General features: G+C 35.8%; 4 protein-coding genes and 1 long non-coding RNA gene across 5 annotated transcripts; 1 reads left to right on the top strand and 4 right to left on the bottom strand.

Annotated features, from left to right (window-relative positions):
- Window positions 1-85: 85 nt before the first annotated feature.
- LOC110707317 (zeatin O-glucosyltransferase-like) lies at window positions 86-2,454 on the bottom strand. Its single transcript, XM_021885336.1, has one exon. It carries the CDS (start codon window positions 1,777-1,779, stop codon window positions 364-366), a length of 1,416 nt encoding a protein of 471 aa, XP_021741028.1. The 5' UTR covers window positions 1,780-2,454; the 3' UTR covers window positions 86-363.
- Window positions 2,455-3,638: 1,184 nt separating this feature from the next.
- Window positions 3,639-5,698, bottom strand: LOC110707316 (zeatin O-glucosyltransferase-like). Its single transcript, XM_021885335.1, has one exon. The coding sequence runs from the start codon at window positions 5,329-5,331 to the stop codon at window positions 3,886-3,888; it is 1,446 nt and encodes a 481-aa protein (XP_021741027.1). The 5' UTR covers window positions 5,332-5,698; the 3' UTR covers window positions 3,639-3,885.
- A 3,951-nt stretch (window positions 5,699-9,649) lies between these two features.
- LOC110707315 lies at window positions 9,650-18,269 on the top strand. Its single transcript, XR_002508470.1, has 4 exons — window positions 9,650-10,322; window positions 11,467-11,619; window positions 17,142-17,515; window positions 17,886-18,269. It is a non-coding gene; the product is annotated as an uncharacterized LOC110707315 (long non-coding RNA).
- Window positions 11,944-14,418, bottom strand: LOC110707313 (zeatin O-glucosyltransferase-like). The gene is made up of 2 exons (XM_021885333.1): window positions 13,367-14,418; window positions 11,944-13,285 (listed from the first exon to the last, which is right to left on the bottom strand). Exons 1-2 carry the CDS (start codon window positions 13,575-13,577, stop codon window positions 12,165-12,167), a joined length of 1,332 nt encoding a protein of 443 aa, XP_021741025.1. The 5' UTR covers window positions 13,578-14,418; the 3' UTR covers window positions 11,944-12,164.
- LOC110707314 (zeatin O-glucosyltransferase-like) lies at window positions 14,475-16,862 on the bottom strand. Its single transcript, XM_021885334.1, has one exon. It carries the CDS (start codon window positions 16,341-16,343, stop codon window positions 14,988-14,990), a length of 1,356 nt encoding a protein of 451 aa, XP_021741026.1. The 5' UTR covers window positions 16,344-16,862; the 3' UTR covers window positions 14,475-14,987.
- Window positions 18,270-18,738: the final 469 nt, after the last annotated feature.

The raw sequence follows: 18,738 nt of genomic DNA, 5'->3' as shown, positions 1-18,738 counted from the left end.
TTCTCATTTTAGTTTCAGATCTTAGAAAGGTAAAATTGAAGTAAAGTTGGTTTGGGTTCCCTAGAAACATGAGAAAGTTAATGCATGAAAAAATTGATAAAATATCCTTCAGAGTACTAATGTGAATTGGAACCTATCAAGCAATGTAAGTTTATTATACCAAGTACCGTGATCAATAAAAATAAATTGAAAATTACATCAAGAATAACATGTCACTGAGTAGTAAGCGGTATCCATGTTCTCTGTTGCTGAAACATGTAGCTAAGTTATTTCTCTTTCACCGTGTATATGTCAAGGGACATGCCCGGTACCATCTTTTGTTGGGGGGGGGGGGGGAAGGGGGGAGGCTTATTCATAGATAGGTCATCTTGTAATATGAGCAATGAAAGAATCCATTTCTAACTGAGCAGCCCCACCTTTAGCAAGTGATTCTTGAACAGCTTCACCCAGTTCTGCAGCTCTTTTCCTCATTTCTTCTCCTTCCTTCGTAACCATCAATGTTTTGACTGCATTCTCTATAGTGGTTGATGTTACTAACTGAGCACGTTGTGCCCAATCCCTCACTAATGTACCTGCTTTTAAAACATCTGTCACCAATAGGGCGTTCCTTGGCTGCTCTGAATGCATAGGCCATGCTGCGATGGGCACCCCCATGCTGATACTCTCAATGATTGAGTTCCACCCGCAGTGGCTCATAAATCCACCTGTTGACGGATGGGCTAGAATTTCTAGCTGGGGTGCCCAGTCTCTTACCACAATTCCTCTGTTTTTCATTCTCTCTTCAAATCCTTCGGGTAGTTGAGGCCTCCTTATTTCACCTTCTGCAAAGATATTACCTGTATCTGAGTTTCTAAGTACCCAAACAAACTTCTGCCAGCTTCTTTCCAACCCTATTGCCAATTCCATGATTTGCTCATAGCTCAGTGATGTTGATGATCCAAAAGATATGTATATCACAGAATCTTTCTCTTGTTCATCCAGCCATTCTAAGCATTGATGTCTCTGTGATCCACTATTGTTTTTCAATTCCACTGGATTAAAAGGTCCAAGTACAAAATGTTTTGTCTCAGAATTTGCTGATAACTTCTCCAACAGTTTGACATATCTGCCTTCTATTGGTCTTGAAGTGTTGTAGATCTTTCCGGACTCTATTCCTAAATATTTGAATTGATTAGCAACAAAGCTATCAATCTCTGGTGGAGTGCACCCTTCATTGGAGGGAATGCAATTTGGGATATCTTCTAAATCTAGCTGAAATGGTTTGTCAGCTATGCTTTCCCAGACACCTAAGAAATAGGTAAAAGCAGAAATGGGAAGCACACTGTAGGATTCAGCATTTGGGATGAGTTTTACATCTTGGACCACAGAAGCTATTATGATATCATGAATAACAATGACTCTCCTGAACAAAGTTGAGAGTTGCTGTAAGAGTTGAGAAACAGGTTCATAAAGATGCGTAGCAGCTTCAAAAAGTGGATAAAAGTGTGTTGGAAAAGGAATAGAGTGGCCGATGTTTGTAGGAACCGGAGGTGAGGTATCATAAGGAGGGAGTTGGAAGTCATGGAAAGTGATTTTAGCTAAACTTTCTTTGTCCCAACCATGGAGACGGAGCTTTGCTTGGCGATTGTGGCTTGCCGATCCAGCAAAGTGAACTTGTATTCCATAGGAGGTAATGACTTGAGAGAGATGAAGGAGTTGATTGAGATGGCTTTGCGCTGGAAGTGGTACCATAACCACCGCAACTTGAGAAAGTTGTTTAGGGTTATTTTGTTTATCCATTTTGGCTCAAATTTTGGGTGGCTGAACTTGGAGCTGGAGGAATGTCCTTTTATATTGTTTACAACTTGGACAGCACACAAAGTGGTTTGTCTTGATGTGTTCAACAGCAGCCAGCAATTACGCAGTCTTAATTTAATGAGTCAAAAATGGTGGTAAGAAGGTTTAACTTTGTTTTTTTTGTTTTTTTTTTTTTTTTTTTTTTTTTTTTATGTTGGTAGTCATTATCATAATTCATACTTATGAAGATAGTTGCTTTCTATTTGTTTAAATGTCTCACCAATTTAGACGTCTTCTTTAAATGTGCTAATTTAAAGTATTAATCCTAATATGAAAGAATTCACCAATTATTGAAACTTGATTGATTAATAAATTATTTATCTCTGGTAATCATCCATTAATTATACAAGTGAATTTGTATGTGCTTTTGTTTCAAGTGGCCAATTAAAGTAAAATTTCTACACATTAGGTTTCTGTGTCGGTTAGTGGCTATTGTCTTTGTTTTTGATAGTATCTTTTCGATTTTTCATTGAACAAAACTTGATGCTCAGAAGGAAGATTTTTTGGGTTTATAAAATATATAATGGAATATGATATATACTGATAGAGATGTATATAATGAGCTGAAAGTGGGAATATCAAGTAAAAATCAAACATTAATTACACCAATTGATGTGTGATTGTCACATATGTCTAAACTAATTCCAATTAGGACATGTTATACCCAACTATAATTATAATATACTAAAGTTTTATAATATATGGTTGATGTCGATCTGCAGTAAATAGTTTTATAATCTATTTTGTTTTCGATTAGTTTATCATCTTGTTTTATAAACTTCTTATAAACCTTGGAGCTAAGTCTAATATGGTAGTTGGGGTTGAATAAAAAGTTGGGTCTTAGGCTTCGATCTATATGTGGTTGTTTAAGTGCTGACATTTCTCGCTTGGCCATGTTACCTTGTCTGCTACTCGGCTGGGATTGGGTTCTTAATATTGTATTACATGCTAGCTGCCCTTGCATGTGCCGGAGGTTATCAACATACCCCCTTCCATTTCAAATAAATGCATCAATAAGTACTATTTCAATGCTTCAATATAATTTTTTTAGTAATGTATATAAACAAATTAACAAATCCTATCTCCTTTCGATGACTGACATAGTCAAACTTGGCATGCATGTCAACACATTAGTTTGTTCTTTAATATACTTCGTATATAATTGATTATTAAAAGTATTAAAAAAAAAACCTTCGTCAAAACTAGTATATAAATAATGCAAAAAGTCAAAATGCGAATATTATTTTTAAAGCTGTTATAGATTCATCTTATTGCATAACATATCAACTTTTCATAATTTTTACTAATAGATAACTACAAACATTAATGATCAATCTTGTGCATTAGCAAGTGTGTTAGTTAAACGGATGCATTTGTTTTGGAATGGAGGAAATATATGCATTGTGATAAGACGAAGAGGATTTCTTACTGGTTTTTTTTTTTTGGTGTTTAGAGAGCCATAAGGGCAGGTGATGAGATCCCAAGATCAAGGGGAGCTCTAACCACTTGAGCTATCCCTCACTCTCTTATTGGTTGCTTCTCAATTATCAGTATTCTAGTGGAACACAATATTTTTGGGATGTCGTGTCTTGTGGAATACTTTTACTTAGCAATATTTTTGGGATGGAGTGTCTAGTGGAGTAATACTTTTGAATTTGATTCAGCTCTCATTTTGAAAACAGTTGCTGCATTTTGCTTGTTAGATGTCAGGTTCCTTAGAAGAAATCAAACATCAAGAGTAAAGCTTTTAATCTAGAGAAAGGTGAATATGCAGTTATGTTTCAGTGTTGGAAGGAATACTATCAGACATAAAAGAGATAGGACTAGATATGATGAACAGACTTAACAAAGTCTGTTTGATTGCTTACAAGTTACAACAGTAAACATTTGCAAATCTGGTGAATTTCTGAAAAATGAAATTTAGGAAGACATGGCACAAATGCACAATTATCTCATAGAGACAGCCCAATCGACTAAGTGCTGCAGTAAAACTATGAAAAGATCCTCTGTAATTGAGAATCCTGGAGTGAACAAATCAGTTAATGACACTCATCTTGTGATATGGGATATGAAGGAGTCCATTTCTAACCGAGAAGCACCATCTTTAGCAACTGATGCTCGAACAGCATCACCTAGTTCTGCTGCCCTTTTCCGCATTTCCTCTCCTTCCTTTGATGCCATCAATGTTCTCAACACGTTGGCTATAGTACTGAATGGCACCAGCTCAGCACGGCGTGTCCAATCCCTCACCAGTATACCTATTCTTAGAACATCTGTCATCAAAAAGGCATTCCTTGGTTGGTCGGAATGCATAGGCCATGCCGCGACTGGCACTCCCATGCTGATGCACTCCATGGATGAGTTCCACCCACAATGACTCATGAACCCACCTGTTGACGGATGTGCTAAAATCTCTAGCTGGGGTGCCCAGTCTTTTACTACAATTCCTCTGTCTTTCACACTATCTTCATACCCTTCAGGCAGCTGAGGCTTCCCAACTTCACCACCTGTAAAAATATCACCAGTGTCTGCCCTTCTAAGCACCCATAGGAACTTTTGTCCGCTTCTTTCCAATCCTAATGCCAACTCCATAATCTGCTCATCTGTCATTGATGTTGTCGATCCAAAAGAGACGTATATCACCGAAGCTGTCTCCTGTTTGTCTAGCCATTCCAGGCATATATGTCTATTTTTTCCGTTTTTGCTTTTCATTTGCACTGGATTCAAAGGTCCTATTGCAAAGTGCTTTATCTTATTATTTGTTGATAGCTTCTCCATAAGTTGGATGTATTTACTTTCTACCACCTTAGATGTGTTGTAGAGTCTTCCTGACTCTAATCCTAACATTTTTCTTTGATAGATCATTATGTTAAAAATCTCAGGTGTGAAGCACCCGTCATTGGAGGGAAGAAATTTCGGATTATCTGAATCTAGGGAAAAAGGTTTCTGCTCTATTTTTTCCCAAGAATTGAAGAAAAAAGTAAACGCTGATATAGAAATGAAGGCGTAGGTTTCAGCATTTGGGACGGATTTTACGTCTTGGACCACAGAAGCCATCAAACTATCATGAATCACAACAACTCTCCTAAACTTGCTTTTAAGTTGCTGTAAGAGCTCGCAAACAGGTTGACGTAGATGTACAGAAGCATCGAAAAGTGGTTGCAGGTGCCTAGGAAAATGGTTGGAGTTGTCCGGGTTGGGAGGAAGGGAGTTGTAAGCCGGGAGTTGAAGGTCATGGAAATGGATTTTGGTCAAACTTTCCGCGTCCCAACCATGGATGCGGAGTTTGGCTTGTCGGTTATGGGTGGAGGATCCTGCGTAGTGTACTGGTAATCCGTAAGAGGTTACGAGGTGAGAGAGGTGGAGGAGTTGGTTGAGATGGCCCTGTGCCGGAAAGGGTACCATGACAACCACCACTTCGGCTAGTGGGTGATCGAGGCAACTTTGGTCCCTGTCTTCTCGGCCTTCCATTTTCGGGTGAGATTGCTGGAACATTACAAGATTATTTTGTGTTATTGTTGGCTGTTTATGCTGCCTTACATATATTGTGAGATTGCTGGAACTTTGCAAGATTGTAGTTTGTTTTATTTTTCCACTGCATTAGTCGATAATGACAACCACCAGATGATCTCCACAAATCTTTGTACAGTAGTATTCAAAACAAAGTAGGACTGAAACTCTACATGTTCTCTCATTTGCTCCTCAAGTTGTGTGTTTCCTTTTCTCACTCAATCAACTAGTAAACGACGAACGTGACATCTTTTACTTCCCCCCCTTTTTTTATTGAAAAAACTTGCAACATTTCTGCAATGTATTGTACACTATTTACACATCAGTATCACTTTACTTCAGTTACATTTTTGTGGTTACTATGACAAAATCATAGTCATGTATTATGTTGGATCCATCTCAACTCTCAACGCGTACTTTATTAAAATTTAATTTTTTATAAAGATTTTAATGATCGTAGTTACCCATTGACAAATGGGAAAGAAATGTTGCACAGAAAAAAAAAAAAACAGTGGAAATACATACTTGTATATAATAAGGTGGAAGTCACTGTAAGTAATTTACTCCGTAGTTGAGCGATGTCCAATTTGATTCATATATAGTTCTTACTTCTCAAGTTCTGAGTTCTCATTCACTACCTACTACCTAGTACCTCCACTTTATAAAAAATATAAATAAGTATTTCAAAGTAAGCTAGAACTAGGCAAATTTTTCTTTCTTTTTTTTTTTTTCTTTTTTTTTTTAAATTGAGCTTTAAATTTGTGGAGCTTAAATTACAGCATACTCCCTCCGTTTTTAAATACTTGCTTCATTTCTCTTAGACACGTATGCCGATACTAATCTTTAATTAATAATATCTTTAATTATTAATGAGTATAAATTCTAAGAATTGAAAATTAATAATATATTCATTTCCATGTTTGACAATTACATCTTGCACATTAACCCTATCCCCATCATCAATCCCAAGGGGAGCCTTATAATAATCAACAAAAGCATCTGCAATCCTCTCTGGATTATCACACCAATTCCCAGCCCTGTCAGTAATTGCAATCACTCTTGATTTATACTGCTTTCGCTTCACGAAATTGTGAAAAAACTTAATATTATTGTCACCCCCCACCTTAAGCCAATTAATCTTAGCTTTTTGGGTGAGAAAAGAAAAATACTGCTTTTTGACCAGCTTGAAATCCTGTAACAACTGCCTCTCAGTCTATTGAGCATTTTCATTTTGCTGATCATTCTGTATTACAAGTTGCACATCCTCAATATCCTACTTAAGCTTTAGATATCTAAGCTCAATTTCTGTACAAGCCTTTTTATGCGATTTTTTCAATTCTGCTTTCAAAATTTTAAGCTTTTTCACCACCCTATACATATGAGCACCATGAATATTACTATCCCAAGCTTGCTGAACAGTTGGCAGGAAATCTGGGTGCATAGACCTCATATCCAGGTATTTAAAGCTACCTCTCAGCATCTGACCAGAACTATCAAGCTGAATAATGGCCGGGCTATGGTCAAACCAAGATCCAGGCATGTAATTCACATAAGAATCAGGCAAAATATTAACCCAATTCTCATTCACCAAAGCTCTATCAATCCTGCTTACTACTCTATGCCCACCATCTTGCTTATTATTCTAAGTGAAGGAGCATCCTACTTTCTTCATGTCATAAATCTCACAATTAAAGTGAACAAGCTCAGAGTGAGAGATAGGATTCCTAATTCTATCTTTATAATTCAAAGGACAATTAAAGTCCCCAGAAACCATCCAAGTCCCATTCATGCCTGACCCAATTCTGCAACGTCGGACCCTTCACCCAACAATTTTGAAGGACCGATTTGGGATTGATAGAAGAAAACCACCGTAAAGTGGGATTATTCCAGAATAATCGAAAGTTGGGATATTTAAAAATGAAACGGTCAAAGTCGGGATTGTTAAACCAATTAAATATATATCGTGACGAATCTCATAATATCTCACATGACTATATTCTTTATTAAGTATAAATCACAAAACACAGACAAAGAAAAATGTATAAATAAAGCAAGTTAAAACGTATCAACTAAATAATTAATTTAAGGTAGTATGGGCACCAACAGAATGATAAAAAAAAAACCCCTAAAAAATTCTTTGTTTTCTCTCTTCAAACCTAGCCACCATAATAAAACTTAGGGGCTGCCATCGATTTTATCGATGGTAAGACCCAAATAATTTATTGTTTTTAGCCAATAAAGATCACCAACAATATGATGATTGTAGTCAATCCCTCCATGTAGGGTTTAGTTGGTTCCCTATATAATATCTCGTATTTTTTAATACGTATTTTAATTTAAATAAGTATTTCTTAAAGTATTTAAATAATTCAAAATTTTTGAATTTTTTTATGGTGTTTTCATTAATTTTAAAAGAATTATTTTAATTAAAAATTTATTTTTAATTATATAATAATCTTGAAAATATTTTATTTCATGATTTGGAAATATTGGGGCATATTGTTTTATAAAAAGATCATTTTTAAAGTCAATGGTATTAAAGGAAAGTCAAAATACTAGTTTATCTAGGAAAAAGATCATTAAGGGTAGAAAAGGAATTTTAAGTAGGAGAGTTTTTGTGATGATTTTAGGATGTTTAATGATAAGAATTTTGTATATAAATTTTCAGATTTAGTTTTGAATTAAAAAGCCCCGAATTGAAAACCCTAGGTTTCTAAATTAATGTATATTGATGAAAATTGATTGTAAGTGATTTAAACTATTAAATTAGATGTTTTTAAACATAATTACAATAATTTTTCATGGTTTAATAAAGTTGGAATTTTTATATAAAGACTATAATTATGTTTCTTGAAAGGATTTTTAATTACCCATTAATTGGGAATAAAAGTAAGGGTTTTAAATAAAATTTTAGCTTATTTTAGAGGGTTACTTCCAAGTGAGTGATTTTATTTAGTCGTGACTATTTTGAGATCATATTCAAGGTACGTTCGGGTACTTGGTAACTACTTGAATATGTAGAAGCATGCTAGACTTTGTTTAATTAATTCCAAATAGTATCATGATAGGTGATGATTGAAATTTGTTGATTGGATTGATGATGGTAAATGATTTGTGATGTATGAATTATTTATGGTGAATTGCTGATTGGAATTAATTGTATCGGCATGTTGATTATGAACCACACTTTTATTATTGGCATGGTAGAGAGCATGTTTAATTAAACTAAATGTTTAATTTGGTTTGGAATATGAAAATGAAAGTTTATTATGGTTCATATAATTTTTAGGCCAAATTAGAATATAACACCTGCTAAAGACCCCGATTTTGATAATAACACCAATTAAAAAAAAAGTTTTATTACAACACCTCCAAAAATCCCAAAAATTTAGTTTCACCACCCACTAACGGACTTTTGGATGGAAACTGTTAGTGGGGCCCGCCATGTACACGTGTCAGCTGTATATTGTTTTAAAAAAAAAGAAATTTTTAAAAAAAAAAACTCTAACCCCCTAACCCAGCCAGCCCCACCACCAGCACCACCTGCTTAGCCAAGCCAGCCGCCGGAACCCTTCTAACACCCAACCAACCCCAGAAACCTCCTCCCCTAACACCGAAAACTCCTTCCCTAATGCCGGCACTGCCCGATATCCCTTCCCCTAACACCACCACCGCCCTAAACCCCCTCCCCTAACACCGACAACCCCCAAACCTCCTCCATAGAGGTGATCATTGGGCGGGCCGAGCCGGAGCTAAAAAAGTATGCACATTTCTCAGGTCGGGCCAAGCTTCGGGCCGGATTTTTTGTGCCCAAACCCGCCCAAAATGGTCGGGCCGTGCGGGCTTTTCGGGCTGGACCTAAAAAATAAACTATATATGTATAAAAACGGATTACCAAACCCATCCAAAAAAAATAAAAATTTCGGGCCGGGTCGGGCCCAACCCAATTTCGGATCGGAAAATACTGCCCAAAACCCGCCCAAAATCTGGCCGGGTCGGGACGGGCCTACGGACCGGGCCACACTTGATCAGCTCTACTCCTCCACTAACACCGGCATTCCCCTAAACATCCTCCCCTAACACCGAAAACCCTCGAAACCTCCTCCCCTAACACCGGCATTTAAATCTTGTATTGGAATTTAGATCTCTTAGGGGATAATTGTAAATGCCGAATATCTATTACTTCGTATTTATAACTAATACTAAAGTAATCACCGCTGACATCACCACTGCAATCTGTCAGCTTCTTATTAAAGAAATTCCCTCTAAAATTATATATGACATCATCCTTTTTATTTATTTTTTCTCCATTTCAAGATAAACCTAATGCTTAAAAAAGGTAGATTAGTTTTCCTAAAAACTTTTTTATGACTAAATTTACTAACTACAAAATTTCCTATGGAGGTAAAAAAAAAAAAATGGTGGTTGGTCTCTTTTGTTTTTCTTCTTTCCTCCTATATACTACATTTTTCTTCCCACAACGTTTTATCAGTGATGATATGAGTTTGAATATTCTAATTTTTTTTTATAATTATACAAATACTAGTAGACTGATATAATGCTAACATTTCATATATTTTATTTTTATTATGAAGTTAATTAGAATATTTAGCATTTTAATATCTAATAAGAGAGATCATTATTTATTATGTTTATTCTTAAATTATTTATATAGCGCACATAAGAGCAAATGTTTTATTGTTAAAATCGTGCTTCGCACGGGATTAACCTAGTTATTTAATGAAATCATCCTTTCATATCCCATTAAAAAAAAAGCTAATATGTTAAAAAAAAAATGATAATTAAAAGGTAGTATTAAATTGCAATAATTTGGCAATATTTTAGAGACAGTCCAAATCAAATACTGGACACGAACTAACCGGATCTCAGTCCAATAACTCCACCTTGTCCTTTGGGCACATTATTATATTTTCTGCACTTTTCGTAACTTTCAATGACAAGTCTTTAAGTTTCCGGTAATCTCTCCTTTAATTTATTGCAATTTCTTGAACTTTCATAGATTTTCTTATTTTATTTGGTTTTCCATATTTATTCAATTATTATTAAAATAATCTGAGACTAGGAGTTGTTTGAGTTTATAATTTTGAGAATTTCATAAGATAATTAAATTACAGAATTCAACTGCCTGAATTAATAATTTTGAAGAAATTGTTAAGAAATCATTCATACAAGAATTTGATGATGTAGGTATACATCAATTACTGATTCACTATGTATTGAATTGAAGAGTAATTTAGTAATGGGACAAGATTAAGTTAATTGGGCGTTTTTCGATGATAACATGGTATTGCATGAACAATTATTGAGATTATAGCAACGGAGATGTGTTTGAGCAGTTTGTTGTTATTTCCTGTATAAATTCATCCATCATTTATTGTGCTTGAATGCTTGATGTAGTTATCGAAGGTAAAGGTAAGATTTTAGACTAATACAAGTAATAATAAAGTAAATAAACCGTGTTGTCAAATTTGACGATTTTTTGTTGTGAAAGAATGTTTTTGAGCAATGTATAATGTGTAACGAAGATGTGCTAGTTAGGAGTTACTAAGCTGTCTGATATAGACCACATGGTGATTGTTTTGGTGCGGAAACGCGAATCAGGAAGTTGTTCCTATGTCTAATAGGGTGTAAACAGCTTAGCACGTGTCTTTGTTGTTGAGAGTTCTAATAGTTAATTGTTGCTTGTACCTCAGAATGAAGATCAGCTAAAATCTTCGATTTTGTGACAAAATTGCAGTTTAGCCAGTCGCAATTATGTTACTTGACCTTCATCTAACATCAAGTAGTAATTGTTATTTTTGGGCATTTAGTAAATTCCATTAAAAACCAATTATTATATGAGAATCTCACTTATAGCATCTCTCTCAATTCATTAGAAGTGGAGATACCTACAATTGACAGCCTACGGGGCACCTTATTTTCTTGAATGATAGTTTAGGAGGTTTGCATTTGTTACTAAACTCCTTTCATTTCTGTAAAGCCAAATTGTAATATTGCCTCGGAAGAAACATGCTGTACAATTGCTGCTTCCTGCCCTTCTTGATGATATTGACAGCTAGTGATACTTCATGATCTAAGTCAGTAGCTATTCTTATACAGGTGCGCAAGCGTTACATCATTTGCTTGTTTCTGATACCAGACACTCTGACATGACTATGGAGGGCCCTTGACAATTGGAGATGAAAATGCAACATCTTCATGGAATGGTTGAGTATGACACTTGGACATGTTTCAGTGCTCTACATTTGGTAGGTAAGTCTGAGTAACAAATTGTAGCAGAAAGATAAGTAAGCTCTCTACTCACGTTATTTACCATAATTGTTTTTGAAGTTTTATTTTGTGATTTCTATTCCTGAAAGAATGATGTTGTTGGGTTGTTAACTTTGTGGAAACATAAGTAAATTCTTATTGATCTATTGACATGTTCGCTTCCCTACAATCGCAAACTGGAACTAGGCAGCTTGCCAGAGTGGGGGATGCACGCACATGGGAATTCCATGTGCAAAGGTGTCAGTTGTAAAATACAAAGAATATTTTTAGTGTTGTTTCTGACCTATTTTCTGGTCATTTGAAGTCTATGTCAATTAGGCTCTTTTATTCCTATTAGACCTTCTTAGACTTGAATATGCCAGTAGTACAATTGCAGTTTTGTGCAAGATGAATATGCAACTTATGCTCTGGGCCTTTGGTGCATTAATGTGACCAGTGTTCAATACACAACAAGACCATAATACAGAAAGAAACAATGCTTATAGGCTGCTTACCCTACTTGTGCCTTTGAGCTGTGAAAAAAAATTTCATCTGCTAATATGAGCAATGAAAGAATCCATTTCCAAGTGAGAACTTCCATCATCTGCTACTGAGGCTCGAACAGCTCTGCCTAGTTCTGCTGCCCTTTCCCTCATCACTTTTCCTTCTTCCGATTTCATCAATTTTCTTACTGTGTTCTCAACTGCAGTTGATGTTACCAGCTCAGCTCTGTGTTCCCAAGCCCTAATTAACAAACCAATCCGTAGGACTTGTGTTATCAAAATGCTGTTTTTGGGTTGGTCAGAATGCATAGGCCATGCTACTATTGGCACTCCCATGGTGATGCTCTCCAAGCATGAGTTCCACCCACAGTGACTCAGGAATCCACCCGTTGCTGGATGGGCTAGAATCTCAAGCTGAGGTGCCCAGCCTCTCACAATAATTCCCCTATCTATCACTCTTTCTTCATATCCTTCTGGCAGCTGAAGAGTTTTTGCCTCATCTTCTTCAAATAAATCGCCTTTATCAGCATCTCTAAGAACCCATATAAACTTTTGCCCACTTCTTTCCAATCCTATTGCCAACTCTTTGACCTGCTCATCATCCGTAGATGTTACTGTTCCAAAAGAAACATATACCACAGATTCTATCTCCTGTTTGTCTAGCCACTCAAGGCATCCAGGACTATAAGTGTTCGTTTTTCCTTTTGCTTCCACCGGATTGAAAGGTCCAATAGAAAACAGTTTCTTGTTAACATTCGTTGATAGTTTTGACAATAGTTCCATGTATCTACCTTCTATCAATCTGCATGTATTAAAAAGTCTTCCAGATTCAAATTCCAAAAGCTTGTGTTGATTTATTATAAATTTCTCAAACTCTGGTGTGAAGCTCCCTTCTCTAGAAGGGATGTATCTTGGAACATCAGAATCTAATTCAAAACGTTTTTCTATAATGGACTCCCATTTATTAAAGAAGATGATAAAGGCAGATACCGATAGAAAAGTATAAGATTCTGCATTTGGGATCAATTTTACGTCTTGCACTACTGAGGCCATCAGGTTATCATTGATGATAACAATTCTCCTAAAATTAGATGAAAGTTCTTGTAAAAGTTGAAACACAGGTTGACGGAGATGTGAAGAAGCATCAGAAAGTGGTTGGAGATGCTCTGGAAATTTAATCCAGGCATTGGTGTTAGGGGAAAATGAGCAGAGAGTAGGAAGTTGGAAGTCATGGAAATAGATGTTACCTGAACTTTCCAAGTCCCAACCATGGACACGGAGCTTCGCTTGGCGATTGTGCACAGTTGATCCAGCAAAGTGAACCGGTATGCCATAGGAGGCTATAAGACGAGAGAGGTGGAGGAGCTGATTGATATGGCCATGGGCTGGGAAGGGAACCATCACCACAACTATTTGAGGTTGTTTAAGGCCATTTTGACAGCATTTTTGGCTTTCCATTTTGCATAAATTTCAGGATGTCTTTGGATGGATCTTGATAGGCATTAAAACCTTAAAGATATAGGGGGGAAAAAAATCCTTTGATTTAATATATGTTTGTTTATATATTTTGGGGACGGGACCTCATATAGCTTATTTAAAAATGCTTGTTCCACTAGTCTATTGGGATGAAAACAAGGTAAAGTTTCTCTCCTTAACATGTGGTATCTGGTATGTGATATATTGTGTCTGCATGTGTATGTGTTCGCGTGCAGATTTTTTTTTCTTCTTTTTATTATTTATTTTTTTATTTTTTATTATATTATTTATTTTTTCATTCTTTTTAGGTACTAAGGTTATATGGAAAAAAGTCTGGTTTCTTGTGAAGTATAAAAGTATCATAAGATTATTATTCCATTTTGGAATCTTTGGTATTCCTTGTTGAAGTTGACCCTTTTTGTGTCGATTTGTTCTGAATTTATCTTATTTTTGACATATTGTGGGTAAGATGAGGATTGAAGATACAATTATTATGTGGTCCAATGCCTTAACAAGGAGAAATCTTATTTTCTGATATCTGAATTACAAAGCAGTTATAGTCCATGACAACTTTTAGGTTATGAAGATAATGGAGACACAAGGAGACCATTATATTGACTATTGAGGGTATAACAAATAGATTGGGTATTCCTGGAATGATATATTGAAATACACTTGTTAGCTCTGTAGAAAGGGCAGCCAAACTTTCTGACTTGTGGAGGATGAATTTTTCATGCTTTCGATTTGGATTGTGTTTTGTTTCTATTGTGATTGATTTGACCATTCAAATGCAACTTAAAACGACAGAAGTATGGTAACTTGGAACCAAATTAACAAGTATTTACATACATAAACAGAACTTTATATGATAGTGCTGCATATAATTGCTTTTCATCATATCAAATTATGGTAGGGATCATCATTGTCTATAGGCTTTCTCAAGTATATATCTTAGCACAGGCAATCTTAATCACCAGAACTAGCAAGGGAGTCCATACTAGGAAAGTGATCAAAATAAAAAAAATTAGGCTTGTGATCTATTTCTTAATAGAGAATTAACTGAATAGATCTCGTATCATCCCAAGGGAGACTCAGAAGGTTGTTGCAGGTTGCTTTGTAATTGTAATAGCAGAAAGGCTCAAAGGCCTGACTATTGGTCATTTCTTAGTACTCACATCTCCTTGAATTTCAAGATTGAATTCATACCTGAGACTAATGATTACTTGTTTTTGTATCATACAAACTTATACATCAGTAAGTCAAGATCCTAGCTAGGCAAAGTTCATGTATTATTTCAGTACATATCACTGATTGAGTTGCCCGCGATCATACTTTCAATTATGTTTCCAGCTATCCAAGATTTTCTTAGGCTGTATCCTCTTTTTTACATCATTATCTGGTTATGTGAGCGATGAAAGAATCCATTTCTAGGTGAGAAGATCCACCTGCAGAAGTTGATCCTCGAATAATGCCTCTGAGCTCTGCAGCTTGTTTCCTCATCTCCTCACCTTCCTCTGATATCATTAATCTTCTCACTGCATTTTCTATTGTAGTTGATGTTACAAGCTCATTTCTTTGTGCCCAATCTCTGACTTCTATACCAAATTTTAGTACTTGTGTTACCAAAATTGTGTTCCTTGGCTGATCAGAATGCATTGGCCATGCTATAATTGGCACTCCCATGCTGATGCTCTCCATGCATGAGTTCCAGCCACAGTGACTCATGAATCCTCCTGTTGATGGGTGCGCTAGAACTTCAAGCTGAGGTGCCCAGTCTCTCACCACCATTCCCCTGTCCTGTATTCTGCTTTCATAACCTTCTGGTAGTTGAGGCCTTTTCACATCACCTTCTGCAGAAAGTTCTACTCCATCAGCACTTCTAACAACCCATAAAAACTTTTGCCTACTTTTTTCCAACTCAACTGCCAACTCACTAATCTGCTCCTCTGACATTGATGTTGATGTTCCAAAAGAAATGTATATTACAGAATCCTTCTCTTGTTTGTCCAGCCACCTGAGACATTGATGTCGGTTGTAAGTGCATCTACCCTTTACTTCTACTGGATTTAAAGGTCCGATCGCAAAAAGCTTCTTGTTAGCATTTGTGGGTAGCTTTTCCAGTAAGTCCATATATCTACCTTCTATTGGTCTGCATGTGTTGTAGATTCTTCCACTCTCGAAGTTCAATACTTTGTATTGCTTTGCTGCATAGTCTGCAAACTCTGGCGTAAAGCACCCTTCACTCGAGGGAATGTTATTTGGGATATCAGAATCTAGCTGAAATGGTTTGGTAGTTATCGACTCCCAAATGTAGAAAAAGATGGCGAAGGCAGAGACACTATGGAGGGCATATGACTCAGCATTTGGGATTAATTTCACATCTTGAACAACTGTAGCAATTAAGGTATCATGAATAATGATGATTCTCCTAAACTTAATTGAGAGCTCTTGTAGAAGTTGGAATGCAGGTTGACGGAGATGAGAGGAAGCATCAAAAAGTGGTTGGAGATGCCCAGGGAATGTGGTGTGGGGATCGAATTTGGGAGGAACTGAGATTAAAGGAGGGAGCTGCAAGTCATGAAAGTGAATTTTGCTTGTATTTTCAGGGTCCAAACCGTGGAGGCGCCGTTTTGCTTGATGATTGTGTGTTGTGGATCCAATAAAATAAACTGGTATACCATATGAGGCTATGAGGTTGGATAGATGGAGAGTTTCATTGAGATGGCCTTGCATTGGGAATGGTACCATGGTCCATGACTACTGCAACTGAAGGATGTTTGAGGCTTTTTTGTTGATCATTTTAATTGTAAATTTGGTGCGCCATTTTGAGTCGGTTCTTAGGCTGGAATTGTAGCTATATGAATATGGACAGCCTCCAGCCCTTCACATTATATAAACTTACCTAGACAAGCGGCGTATGCACAACTTGTGTAGGACATGCTTTTGGGTGAAATAAAATTTTTGTTTATTGCAATCTAGAGTTGATAATTGTGCATTGTTAGTTTTGTATTGCTTTTTATTGTTTCTAATTGGGAGCACCTTTTTTGCTCGTTTTTTTTTAAATGCTCATCACTTGCCTATTTTGGGAATGGGTGTATGGTGTACCTACCTATTAACTTTCTAGATGGAATGTGGAGACTGGATTTCATGTATCTTAAATAATTAGGCTTTTGTGTGTAAGGTTTAGCACTATTAGGCTTATGATTAGATTAAATTATCTTATAGTGGCAAATAAAACTAGATTAGTGCTTTCGTGTTCTCTTTAGTCATTGACCAAGTAGCAAGATATATTATAGTCCTAATCATGATTAAATGTATAGTGCTTTCGTGTTCTCTTGCAGTTCTTGTATCTTGTATTTTATAATGCTCAATTATTTGTCACTTAGAATATAATAAACGATAGTCCTAATCATGATTGAATGTATAGTTTCCTTAATTATTGATTATTATTACACCAAAGTGCTACCCATGAGCAAAGTTGGAAGATACCTATCTAATGCTCCAGTGGTATACAAGTTGGTAAATCTTATCTTTTTTTGTTAACAGATTCAAGTCTTGGTTTAAAGAACTAGGTTTTCTTAGAAACGACCATTGGATTTTTGTAATTTTGAAAATCAGGTTAGGAAGTCTTGACTAGTTCCTAAAGGAGTAGCTACCGATCTCATTGCTTTGGATGATATACACAACATCGCTGTTTTGAACTTGAGAGACAAAACATTTGACTCTGTAGTTATTTTCAAGATCTGTCACTGAACATAAAGGATCCCTACAAACCATATGAAGTTGGGTGCATCACTAGCTGTCTATCTTCCTGAAAACTATGAAGCATCTCGAAATCATTTTGATGTGATTGAAGAGTAAGAAAAACTGTCATTTGATGATTAGCAGTGACATTGAGGATTGTAACATCTTGTAATAAGGTCTTATATCTATTTCATTTTATTGTTGGTTAGTATTAAGACACTACTAAAGTTATACTCAATCAAGGAATATGCTTAGTTTTATGTTGCATTGTTGCTTGTTTATTGAATGTGAATGCCAAAAAAAATTACAGCCGCTGCACCGATAAGATATACTTATATTCGTTAGCTACAATTGTTATATAATTTATATCGTTTGCTTCCACATTAGTTAAGCTGCAATTTGAACAGTCGTTTCTCTCAAGTGATTGATTTCCAACTGCTATTCTGTTGTAGTGTTGTGCTATATTCTATGAATCAGAGTGCACCCATAGTCCCATGCTTCTGTTTTCCTGATTCAGAGTCTAAAAGGCATATCAACTTGATGCAGGGCAAAGCAGTATCTGCGAGTAGATATGTCAAATTGTTGATTAATTGCTTAGCTCTATTGCTCGTGTAAAACCGATGCTATCCGCTGAGACAATTGCCTAGAAAGCTGTGATTATGTGAACAGAAGTTGTGATTCTATTGCCTAGATGTAACAAGGTATGTCACAAATCTCACAATATATGGTTTTGTTGTCCCTCTCAACTCTTCCAAGGAGGGTGGGGGATGTTTCCATTATGATAGTTGTGGATTGATTATATTGATATTGATACTTGAATCATGAATGTTGCCTTCTTTAATCGATGTATCGAAAATCTGAATCATAGAAACATAAACTATGAATTGATTTATGGAAACTAGAGTAACCAAGTGATTTATGAATGGCTGATTTATCGATTGTTATTTTAATGGAAAAGCTTATGTGATGGAAGTTAATGGGTTATTTGTGTAATTAATTTTATACAACATAGGTGTGAAAATGAGATGTTGAACTTAGAGAAATCTAAGAAGTAATAGAATATAGCCTAATTTCAAAAAATGAATGGAAAATTCTACATGAAAACCTCTAATTATCATTATTACACTTTCTATACGGTGGAAATATTTTTTTTGACCATACTCTTATATTGAAAATTTACTCTTAAACGGCCTTTTGCATTTGTATTTATCATTGTCCGCAGAGCATTTGTTATAAAAGACGTACATGTGTTACATCCACTTTAGTGCTTGGCTTGACTACTTGTTTGTTTAGGAACATCTTTTGTTTTGCATAAATTGTATTACGTATTCATTATCACATATTCATCACATCCTTCGTTTCTTAACAAGAGGCGCAAAAGTTAACTATGAACGAAAAT

The sequence above is a fragment of the Chenopodium quinoa genome, unplaced genomic scaffold, assembly GCF_001683475.1.
Source record: "Chenopodium quinoa cultivar QQ74 unplaced genomic scaffold, ASM168347v1, whole genome shotgun sequence".
Lineage (NCBI taxonomy): Eukaryota > Viridiplantae > Streptophyta > Magnoliopsida > Caryophyllales > Amaranthaceae > Chenopodium > Chenopodium quinoa.
This window is presented reverse-complemented; position numbering and strand designations above follow the sequence as displayed.